General features: G+C 33.3%; 1 protein-coding gene across 2 annotated transcripts in view; it reads left to right on the top strand.

Moving 5' to 3' along the window:
- SMYD3 (SET and MYND domain containing 3) overlaps positions 1–12,849 on the top strand; it is a 954,064-nt gene that overhangs the window by 478,072 nt on the left and 463,143 nt on the right. The window contains exon 1 of one of the 2 annotated variants that reach the window (XM_074262569.1): positions 6,645–6,841. The exons of the other annotated variant lie outside the window; for it this stretch is intronic. Within the exon in view, the coding sequence (XP_074118670.1) occupies positions 6,734–6,841 (108 nt within the window). The 5' untranslated portion in view covers positions 6,645–6,733. Of the gene's footprint in view, positions 1–6,644; positions 6,842–12,849 lie in introns of those variants that run through there. 2 annotated transcript variants of the gene reach the window in all.

Genomic DNA, 12,849 nt, shown 5'->3' with positions numbered 1-12,849 from the left:
ATTTATTGTTAGGGAATTGCTCATTCCACAGCAATGCTGCATGAATAAGGTGTTTTTTTTTTTAATTGATTTTTTTTTCATTTAACAAGCATTTATTTTTTTCTCTCCCTCCCACTTTATTCATTAGAAAAAAGAGGAAAAAAATAACATTGCAATAACTGCAATCAATATGCATAGTAAAAAAAAATTATGTTGGCAATATCCACAAATGTGCATTTCATTCTACATAGTCTATCTATCCCCTCATTGTGAGAAATTAAGATGCTCTTATAGTTTTCTTTCAAAGGTAAAAAATTTCAGGGTAAAAAATCTTGAGTTTGTGTTGATCCAATTTTCATCTTCCCCTATCATTAACCAGTCATGAGGCCTTAGGCAACTTCTTTTCCTCTTAGCTCAATTTTTTTATCTGCAAAATGAGAAAAATACTCGTCAAATGACATACCTTCCAGGGCTATTGTTAAGATAGTGTTTTGCTGACCTTAAATGACCCTACAAATGTGTGTTATTATTTTTTTTCCAGGTCTTATATTCTGTGACCAGCTATAGCAATTTGTTGCATTCTTTAATGGTTTACTTACAGGACTTTCTCTTTGTTGCTGATTGTCCAGCTCGTTCTTGGTTTGTCATGCTGCCTTGTTATGGAATGTGGAGTTTTTTCTCATTAGAAGTAGTCTTGACTTTAGCTGCTAATCCATTCCTTTTCAGGTTAAAGAGCTTAAGATTTAATTACCATTCATTTGTCTGTTCTTTCCGTGTATTTTACTGGTACTCTTGGGGACCAGAAAATGATAAAAAGCAATGTCAGGGGTTTAATGGAGAGGAACCACTTCATTGACTAGTGAATACAGCACTTCTCAGTTTTTTGTATAGATTAGCTATGGCATTTTTTTTGTTTGTTTTATTTTTTCCCCAAAATATAGTTTTATTTATTTTGTCAAATATTTCCAAATTGAATGTAAAAATTTCAAATATTTAATTAAAAAAAATTGAGTTCCAAATTCTCTCCCTTCCACCTATCCCTCCTTTACTCATTTAGAAGGCAAGTAACATGATATAAATTATATGTATGGAATCATGTGAAACATATTTCAATATTGTAGCTATGACATATTTTATTTTTTATTTTGTTAGAAAAATGTAAAGATATTTTAACATATTATTTATTGGAATTTTGAGTACCAAATTTTCTCCCTCCTGCCTAGCCTTTCCCCAGCCATTGAGAAGACAAGCAATATATCAATTATATGTGTGAAATCATGTGAAACATATTTCCATATTGTAGCTATGGTATATTTTATTTTTCTCCCAATAAAATTTTATTTATTTTATTAAATGTTTCCCAATTACATGTAAAAATATTTTAACATTTTTTTTTTTTTTGGATTTTGAGTACCAAATTCTTTCCCTCTTGTCTACTCTTTATCCAACCATTGAGAAGGCAATAAATATGATATTAATTATACATGTGAAATCATCCATTTTAGAGCAAAGACATATTTTAACTTTTCTTGACTTTCTAACATTCTTCCAAGTAATCTCTTACCTACAGTGTGTACTCAAGGAAATGAGAAAGCCTTTCAGTGCTGACATGAATTGAAAGCTATGTCTTCCCCCTCCTCAATTTTTCCTTAAGAACTTTACTTAGATCTTTTCCTTTGCCACTAATCACTTTCTATGTTGTATCTTATTTATTTATATGTGTATTTTATCTCCTGTTTATCTTCAAGAATAGACACTAGGTTGCTTTTATCTTTACATCCCATTTTCTAGTGCAGTACCTTTATTGTAGTAAATGTTTTATAACTTGAAAGACAGACAGGTGTCGCACAATATTTGTAGAGTCAGAGATGCCTGAGTCCATCAGAATACCTGAGTTCAAATTCTGCTTCCATTGCTTATTACTGAACTATTCTGGGCTTCAGTTTCTTTATTTGAAAACAAGGTTAGTCTCTCAGGTCCTTTCCAGCTCTGAGTCTAGAATTCTATAAATATTTGTTAAAATGAATTGACCAAATGACTATGTCCTCCCCAATAGTCAGTATTTATTTAGGTATGTGAGGGGGAGCATGGTATAAAGAAGACAGAAAGGGAGAGAAGAAAGAAGAGGATGAAAGGAAGGAAAGGAAGGAAAAGAGGAAGAAAAGGAAGGAAAAGAGGGAGCAAAGGGAAGAAAAGAAAGGAAGGAAGCAAGGAAATAAAGAAGTCAGGGTGAGAGAATAGAATGAAGGAATACAAAAAGGAGAGGGAAGAAAGGGAAGTAAGGAAGAAGCGTTTATTAAGTCCTGTTGTATGAGTGGAGAGAGAATTACTTTCAGAGTACAAATGCCCTGAGCTCTAGTCTAGCCCCTGATATATACCATCAATGTGACTTGAGGTGAGTAAATTAATCTATCCCCTACTCCAGGCAATTCTCAAAGGCCTATAAAGGGAATTTTCTCACAAGTTCCTCCTACATGAATACAATCATAGGTATAGACTAAAAAATAGATTAAATGAATGCTATTGTCCTCTTCCTCCTCATTCCAGGAACTCTTAAATTTCTTATGGACTAGGATTATTGTTATGTTTGAATTCCTGATACCCATCACAATATAACACCTTCATGTTACTTAAGCATTTCATGTTTAAGGCAAATGTTGAAGGCATAATTTAGGAAGACAAAACTGCTGCAAGGTTTTGATATGACATTCTCATATCATGCATTATTTTTTGAATCCTATTTAACATTTTACACCTCTGGAGTGCTTGCAAATAGAGGTTTGGTGAGAAAATCAGCCATATTGTAAAATTTGGCTTGTGTGAAGGGGTTCCAAACATCACATCTTTTTATCACACTTGTACTTGGTTTTGCCTTTCTAGATGGTTTTTGGGAAATCTCTCCCTATCTAGAATTAGCTGTATTCTATTACCTAAAATACTTACTTCTTAGAAACCATAAACTTCTAGAATCCAAGAAAACTTACAGATTTTGTCAAAGCCTTTTATTTCTGATGTCTAAAAAAATAGAAGATTGCTCATGGTTAACACAGCTAGTTTGTGGCAAAACTTGGACTAGACCCTAGTCCAGTGCATTTTCTAACTCCTTCTCAGTGCTACAATCTTATACTATGTTAGGTGATATGCAATCAGAAAAATCAAATATTTGATTACTTTTGTTGAACAAAGTATCTAAAAGTTGCTACATTTCTATCCTGCCTTATCCAATGCATCATGAACAGTGACTGCACTTCCAGGAAAGGAAGTGTTGTTTATAGGATTCCAGTTGCAAGCCTTAATAGTGTATGAGGATTTGACATTTAAGAAAGTCTTGTATCATAGCATCTGCTGCATTCTCCAAGAAGATCGTCAATAAATATGCTTTAGGATAGTTCTTTGGAAATGCTTAAAGCAGTAAATGAGAAGATTTGGGTTAAAATTTCAGTTCTGCCATGTGTTTACCTTAGGTTGGTCACTTAAGTACTGTCTGCTATGGAAATAATTATTTCAGTTTGCCACCTCATATTTGAATAACATTATAAATCCCCTTTTTCATGCTTATGGCCAAGACTTTTAAACATAGAAGGCTAAAAGGTCAGATTGAGGCTCCTCAAAAATTGTTTTTCAAAGGATTCTCATCTGTTATCAATAAGACTGTGAACCCTTTAGACCTCCACCTCAGTACATCTCTGTACTTTTATTGATTAAAGTATGTTTCTTTGGTTGCTCTGGGGATAGTCAGTTAGCTTTCCTAATGTAGGAAGCATGTAAAATTACTTCCTCTGCATACTATAGTCCTGTAGTTCTTTATCTTTGGCAGATTGCTAAAACTTGTTTTTCTTAGAAGAATGTTTTTACATGTGTAAAATAAAATACATAGAATTACAAGGGAAATTAATTAGGTTAAAAAACAGCTATCAAAATACAATATATAATGTATAAAACAGATACATAAATCTTTATATGCATATGTATATATGTATGTGTAAAGAGACATACATACACATACACATATAAACAAATTGAGGGAGTTTTTTTTTTAAAAGCCTTACTTTAGACATACAGAATAGGGAGATTACTTAGAAATTTATCTTTGGAGCATGTTGGAAAAAGCCCCGGATTTGAAGTGAGGAGAAACCTGCATGTGGATCCTGCTTCTGACACTTACTGATTATATATTTCTAGACTAGTCATTTTTTTTTCTCTGAGCTTCAGTTTCCTAATTTGCAAAGGGGAGACAATAATTCCTATAATAACTTACCTCCTCGTGTTATTGTGATGATCAAATGAGATAATATATGTAAAAGTGTTTTGTAAACTATAGCAAGCTCTATATCAGTTTTTAAGTTCATTATTCCATCTCCCTGATAGTCTATGATTGTGAGAATCCCACTCCCTAAGTGTTAAAAAGCCAAATATCACGTCTCAGAATTGTGTTATTCTTTTCTAAAAACACTTTTTATGGAAAAGAACTTACAAATGGAGTTTGCTCATGCCCAGCACACTTCATGCATCTGACTGCTTTACTGAGCATTTCTCAAGTATATTTGGCCATGGAGAGAGAATCAAATTAGATTTAGGAATTACTTATCAAGGCAAGAAAGCATCATTGTCAGGCACTAGCTTCATCCTCTGGGAACAAGACTGGGCAGTTGTTTTTGACTCCCTGAACTTTGAGAGAGAAACATATAAATAGATATTCATACATATATGCATAAATGAAAATATAATACATGCAAATATATAATATATGTAAACAATATATTTAATTTTATATCTCTAAGCAATGATTATACCCACCTATGTATTTGTGTATGTGTATACAACCAGTGTATATAATGTTATGTATGTAAACATATACAGATACATGCATTTATATGCATTCTCTCTGGTTGTATTCATATATTTGTATGTATTATATATAATTATAAATTGTAAAAAGAGAGAAAGGAAAAATAAGATGATTTCCTTTTTAGCTAAGTATTTACTCTGAAAAAATAGAAATGTAGAACAAATGATGAGATTACTGGACATATTCTAGGTTTTATTTTAATTGTATTTATTTTTGGCCTCTGAAGTTAAATGCCATAAAAATCCAAATATGTCCATTTTTTGTATGTGTGTATATATATATATATTATATATATGTGTGTATATATATATATATATGTGTGTATATATGTATATATTATATATATATGTGTATATATATATATATATATATATATATATATATATTAATTTAAAGAGTTTTTTTTAAATGTCTTTTGATAGGAGTAGCTGTGGGGGGTGGGGTGGAAAGAGAAGGGCAGGAAAAGCTTGGAATGAGAAAGTCTGGGAGTAGAGTGGAGTGTGTGTGTGTGTGTGTGTGTGGTGTGTGTGTGTGTGTGTGTGTGTGTGTGTGGTGTGTGTGTGTGTGTGTGTGTGTGTGTGTGTGTGTGTGTGTGTTGAAATGGGAGGAACAAAAAAAGCACTGTGCACACGTTTCTTTTTTTCATTTGTTGAAAGTGTTCTTCCATGGCCATATTACTGGAATATACAGGTATGAGTCAGACAAATGCTTTATTTTGTGCAGTCGGATCTTATTATTGTAAGGAAGGTCTTTATTTTTCTGTCACTGCAAATTGTCATCAGAATATAAAGAGAGAGGGGAAAAACACCCTGAAGTCTCAGAACAAAGTGATGGAAACTATGAAAAACTTAGCAGGGTTTTTTCCCCACTAAAATGATCATCTCTGAGAGAAATTCTAATTGACATACCAAAATGTGTTATCATGTATGTAAACAAAACTCACCCCCCCCCCCAGGCACGCAGGAGACTTTTTGTTTTGCTTTGTTTTGTTTAAAATAAATTGAGGTACATTTTAATTGAGCTTCATGTAAAGAAATTTACAAATATTTTGTTAATAAGCCATCTGTCTAAGGACTGACAGAAAACATGGTTATCAGTTCCTTTTCTGACAGAATTTGTTTCGAAGTGTAGTATAGATGAAAATCAATGAGAAACCTCAGGTTTTGGTTGCATCTTCTGAACAGGTTTCAGGTATCCGTTGTTAATGGTATTCAAAGACATGGTGGGAATGGGGGTGGTGGTAATAGGGGATCAGCTCTTGCAGTTGAGAGGACAAGTGATGTTCCTTAAAAATTTTAATGAGTCTCTAAGATAGCTCCTCACTCAAATGTGTGTGATAAGACAATACTAAGTAAATATAGTATTTTGGGAAAAGTACTGGCTTTGGAGTTTGATAAACCAGGTTTGAATCATGTTTTTGTTTTTACTATTTGTGGGATCTTGGGCAAGTCACTTAACTAGTCTCCACGTCTATAGAATGAGGGGCTTCCACTAGATAGCCTTAAAAGTTCTTTTTTTTCTTTCTTTCTTTCTTTTCTTTCTTTCTTTCTTTTTTTTTTTTCTCTAAGTCTATAATGCAAAGTAGAAAAGAGAATTGTACCTTTTAAAAGTCTGTATTCTTACCTGGATTCTGGTAGTATTTTGTTTTGGGCAACCAACTAACATTTACTGGGACCAGAAGTACTGTAGAAGGCCCTGTAGAAAGACAGAAAGAAGTATTAGGGCCAATTATTCTTTGCAAAATGCAATTCATCGTCCCATTCCCTTGCTCTACCACAGTGTTCTGGGTGTTTGTGTGATATAGTAAGATTAAGGGCCTTCCTCTGCATCACTGGTTATCCTGAGCTGGTTCACTATAGTCTATGCTGAACACTCCCTGTTAATACTAACCTTCCATGCCTCCTAATGCCAGACCATAAAATACAGCCTTTTGTTCTTACCATGACTTGTTTAGTATTATGTTTGTTTCATCTCCCTACTTGTCACCAAACTCCCATATCTCCACAGATTCTGGTAAGTGTTTAATAAATTACTTAATTGATAATTTATCAAATATGTTTCTGGATTCCATAGCAACATTTTTTTTGTCCCAAATGATTCAAAAGAGCATTAAAATTAATTTAATTTAATTTAATTTAATTTTTAAATTAAATTTTAGTGTTCAAATGCCAGAGCCATGTTCCCTCAAGCCCCAACATTGCATTGGGGCCATAGTAGCTACTCAGACAATATTAAAGGTCTCATAATCTCAGCCTTTTGATGGCAAAAGCAAGTTCTACTATGGCATATATAAGGCTGCCTAGTGACCATCCAAGGAATAGCAGTTTTTTTGTATGTCTTGTTTCTATGGGCAGCTATTTGTTCTTCTATGGGTAACCAGCCTAGGATGAACAAACTAATACAGGGCATCTGAAGAAAAGAAAAAGAAGTCTTGAAATGGATACATATTTTTCATGCTAGTGGAAGATGAAAAACTTAGAGTTTAAAAAAAAAAAGAGAGATTTTCTCACAATGTAAATGGCTCTGGAAAAAAGACCTTGTTTTAGGGAAGGATGATCTGAATGTCTTTTATTCAGGGTAGATTGCATAGGGGCAAGAAATGTCCCTTCATATATTTGAGAAGACTATTTAATATTTTTCAGAGGTAAGAAGAATATTTGTACTAATTTTGAGCTGAAATAAGTACCCAAGTGTTTTAAATCAATGTGCCCTTACTAATTAAAGAACTTTCCTTTTTTTTTTCCCCCCCACTCAGTTACTTTTCTGGTATAGTAAGAAAGGATGAGAAATTCTGAAAAATGTTTTACACCAATTTCTTTAAGTAAATGTCAAATATGTCACTTTTTACAATATTGCAGATGATCTTTTATTATTTTAATAGAAGGTGTATTATATTATAGTCAAATGCAATCGATGACCTGTAAATTCTTTGTGACTTTGTTTTGTGGGTGGGAATGAATTTAGGAAAGGAGGATTGATTTGCAAAGTTAAGCCAAACCTATCTTCAGATTCATTGAACAAATGCTCCAGGACTCCTCCTATCCTTCCCCTCTGCCATGCTATATTTATTTTGTTATATGAGATTATTGTTCAAAAGAATAAATTTTAACATATGAGAAAATTAAAGTTAATTTCAGTGGAAGATTTGGAGAATTCAAAAGTATGTGTTTAGTAAACAAAGGCCTGAAGCAGCCAGATGTCACAATAAATACAGAATATATTTTGGAGTCAGGAATAGCTGAGTTCAAATTCTGTCTCAGAAATATACTGTCTGTGAACCTGGAGAAATCATTTAACTCCTCTAAGCATCAGTTTCTTCATTTTTAAAATAAGGTGGATGAACTTGATGTCTCCTAAGATTTATATCTAGTTCCAAATCTATGATCCTCTGATAATGATGAGAACAAAATTAGGGAATATTTTTTAGTATTAAGAGTAATTAATTCCCATATTTCTGAATGAGATTCCATTCCTAGTCCCAGATGCATGATAGTGGAAAGAACATTGAAACAGAAGTTAGGAGACCTTAGCTCTTGTCTTAATTCCATGGTGAATCCTTAGGCAAGTGGCTTTATCTCTGTGGATGTCACTTTCTGCATCTGTAAATTGGGAAGATTTTGAAGATATTTTACAGGCATATAATGCCACAAAATAAAAAAAAAAAATCTTTAAGAATAGATGACTGAGTGCTGCATACTGTTCATGTTTTTTGGTATTTTCCATTTATCAATCAGTTAGGATGATTTTTTAATGCTTTTTAAAAAATAGTATTTGCGGGAGCAGGTAGGTAGTGCAGTGACTAGAGTACCAGGCCTGGAATCTGGTGTACCTGAGTTCAAATTTAGCCTTAGATACTTACTAACTATGTGATCCTGGTCAAGTCACTTATCTCCAATTCCCTCTTGCTTCCCTCTCCAAAGAAAGAAGTTGAATTTGACATGCTATTTGTTATATGGGACGGCTCTCAGGAATGGGGAAGGATCTTGTGAATTAATATCATGATGATAGGAACAGAAGATATAAATGAAAACTTATTAAAAAAAAAAGATACTTGAAAATAAGTCCTCCCACTGTAGTTATAACAAATAGGGTCATGTATACAGAGAGTTTTATAAGCTTTAAACAACTATATAAAATTGTCAGTAATTATTAAAATTGGATAGCTTAGGGGATACTCATAGCTGTAGGCTGAATTAAATGACCTCTTGAGATTCCTTTTTGAGGAAGCATGGTATAATGGAAAGAAGAGTCTAACTTGAAATCCGAGTTTAAATCTCAGTTCCAGAACTTTAATCTTTTGACAAATTACATAATTTCCATCAACCTTTTTTTTTTTTTTTTTTTTTTTTTTTTTTTTTTTTTTTTTTTTTTTGTAACATGGCAACAGCAGTATTTTAAATACCTACTTCACTGGGCGATAGCAAGAAATGTACTATATAAATGTTAAGGTGTTCCATAAATTAATTCTTCTTCTCTGATTTTTTAGTTTTATTTTTCTCTTTCATATTTTCAAATAACTTCAATTATATTGCCATTATTTTTTGTGGCATTTTCTAGTGGATAACACTATGAAGTTGGGGACAGGAAGATAGTTTCAAATATAGCCTCTGAAACTTATTAGCTGTGTGATGTTCTTGGGAAAGTCACTTTAAATTCTCTAAATCTCAGTTTCTTCATCCATAAAAGGAGGGTAATACTATTTATCACTTCCTTCTTCATATTATTGCAAGACTCAAAGCTACCTACATAAAAAGCTTTAAAAAATTTTAAACGGTGTATCAACATGGTCATTATTGTAATTGTCTAGGTTGTTTATGCTTACTTGTATATCCATTGGCAGCAATTGCCCTTTTGCTTCTGACTGAATTGTGGATGTGATTCATATTGAATAGTGAATAAGTTATGAAATGAGAGTTAGGTGGTCTTTAAGGTCCCTTTCAGTTGTAAATTTATAAACTATAATTACTTTGTATCAAATAGCATCCTACTTTTTATAAAATCATTTTTAGAAGTTTAGTTGACCAGATGCTTCTGGGAGGAAATTTGTCATGAATTTTGAAAAGTTAACTTCTAATATGTATTGGTACTCATAACCTTGCATTTTCATTGGATGGATCACCATGTCCAAAATATTTATCATCAAATGACCGGCTTACTAGGAATGAGTAGCTAGGCTAGTCCTCTGAAAGCAGATGGTTGGTTACTGGGCCAATATTGGAAGCCTTTTCAAATTGGCAGTATCTTCCTAAATTTTCCCACCTTCTGAAAGAAGCTTTTTCTGTTCCTCCTTAAGCTCAGAAAATATTTCCAATTTATTTTATCTCAATTATACACACCCATACATCTCATTTGTATATGTCTCTTTGCATGTTGTTTTCCTCATTAGTCTGTGAGCATCTTGAGAGAAGGAACTATCTTTTGTCCTTTGTATTTCCAGCATTTAGCAAAGTGCCTAGCACATAGTAATATCTTAAATGCTTCTTGACTTGACTTTATGATCATAGTTTTTGAGAACCTCTGCTACAGTGAATGACCAGAATAAGATTTGTAGATAGACCTTGATGTGTATACCTTAACTAAAATGTCTTATCCTGAAGGTAAAGATGACAACTCTATGTTCTAAATTGGTCACTGAAAAGCTAGCTGAGTAATCTGGCAAGAAGACATGTTATTAGATTTCTAGATTATCATCCATACCCAAAACATAGCTACAAGCAATACAAAATTGGAAATTGAGGGGATGCCCAATAATTGAGAAATAGCTGAACAAGTGGTGGTATGTGAATGTAAATGGATTACTATTGTAATATAAGAAATGATGCACAGGTGGATTTCAGAAAAACCTGGAAAGACTCACATGAATTGATGTTGAGTGAAGTGAGCAGAGCCAGAAGAACATTATATGCAGTAATAAACTATGATAGATTTAGTTCTTCTCAGTAATGTCATGATCCAAGACAATTCCAAAAGATTTGTGACAGAAATGCCATTGACATCAAGAGAAAGAACTATTAAATCTGAATACAGATTGAAACACACTATTTTCACTTTTTAGATTTTTCTTTCTCATAGTTTTTCCCTGTTGCTCTGATTCTTCTTTCACAACATGACCAACATGGAAATATGTTTAACATGATTGTACTTGCATGACCTATATCAGATTGTTTGGTGTCATGGGAAGGAAGAAAGAAGGGAAAGAGGGAGAAAATTTTGGAACTCAAAATCTTACACAAATGAATATTGATGGCAAATATGAAATATGTTTAAAAGGATTGCACATATTTAACCTATTTCAAATTGCTTGCTATCTTTGGTGGGGGAAGGAAATAAAGGAGGGAAGGAGGAAAAATTTGGAACACAAAGTCTTACAAAAATAAATGTTGAAAACTCTTTTCATGTATTTGAAAAAATAAAATACTATTGAGAAAAAAAATGAATGTTGAAAACTATCTTTACATGTAATTGGAAAAAAATAAAATGCTATTAAATGGGGGGAAAAAACCATAGCCACAAGCAACACAGCTTTACTTTTTGAATTTTTCATTTGGATGTCCTGTCTTTCCAGTGAGAGAAAGCACTTCAAACCCCAAACGTCTCAAGCCTAGGGAGCTCATTTGCTGTTCCAATGATCATCACATCAATCCATTAACCAAGTGACCCAGCATTCACTGTCCTTGGCATGTATTCCTGTCTAATGTTTGGTGTTTGGCTGTAACATTTTTCAAAATAATGTTTCTGGTTGAAAAACTGTTGAGTGGGAAGGGAAAAAAAACCCAAACGAATACTCAAGGGAGTGGAAAACTTGACAATTTAGCAAATTCTTTATTTCAACTGTATATGCACACAGAATGCAAATAGAAAGCAGTGTGTTATTTCTGCTTTCATAAAGTTGGAGGGTAGTCTGCCTTGTGCCACAATCATTATGTAGGTAGGAGGCTTGGCTTGCAATTAAGTACTGTCTGGAGCTTGGGGATTTGTGTATAGACATCTTTTGTGAATATAATCTCTGAAAATATATATTACAGATATAAAACCTACAGATGGTCTGTTTATATATCCTATGCCCATTGTATATATTAAGTATGCCTTAGATAAATAGCCATAGTCTCAATTACATTTTAATGGAGTAAAGGACTGAAGGGTTCTTTCTTTATTTCTGCTTTTAAAAAGGTGAGGTGATTCCCAGGTGAAGGATATTTTTACTGAAATGTCAGTATTATGGCACATCTTGAAGAAGGGGAAATAAAAACATCTTTCTTAATGTAACATTTCAAGTGGCAGAATGGACTGACATGCTTGTGGAGAAAAAGAGTAGATGGTAGTTTATGGAGAAAGATAAAAATGTCACTATATTTATAGAATCACCAGTCATTTCCCTGGAATTGTCTACTGTTGTGCAGAAGAATGGATTCAGGTCCATGAGACTGGAAGTAGATCCAGGAACTCTACCGACAACATCCGCAAAGCCAACAACAATAATAGCTAGCTATAGAGCGCTTTAAGGTTTTTGGTATTTGGTAAATACCTTATGTTATCTTGTTTTATCCTCACAATAATCCTGGGAAATAGGTGGTATTTTATCCTCATTTTAAAGCTCAAATTGAGGCAGAGAAAAAGATTAAATGACTTGCTCGAACTCCCACAGCTGAGCAAGTATTTGAGGGCACATTTGAATTCAAGTCTTGTTGATGTAGGTAGAATTTCTTTCCACTTTTACCATCTAGCTTCCTCTAAACTGTGAATCCCTCCCCTATTTCTCAGGGTACTTTCTAACTTCTCTCTAATTAATCATTCAACAAGCATTTCTAAGCCATACCACTTGCACTTCGATCTTTCTTCTTATTTTTCTTCTCACCAAAAAGTGGACTCTTCCCACTGGATCCCAGGACCTGGTAAGCTTTCATTTTATCTTATTCAGGCCATCATTTTCCAGTCATTTCTAAATCATACCACTCCACATATTTCTCCTCTTCTCTTTCTGATTCCCATTTATATGTCTTCTTCATGTATGGATGGAGCTG

The sequence above is a fragment of the Sminthopsis crassicaudata genome, chromosome 4, assembly GCF_048593235.1.
Source record: "Sminthopsis crassicaudata isolate SCR6 chromosome 4, ASM4859323v1, whole genome shotgun sequence".
NCBI classification, from domain to species: Eukaryota; Metazoa; Chordata; class Mammalia; order Dasyuromorphia; family Dasyuridae; genus Sminthopsis; species Sminthopsis crassicaudata.
Note: the sequence above shows the minus strand (reverse complement) of the source record. Positions and strands in the feature narration are given on the sequence as shown.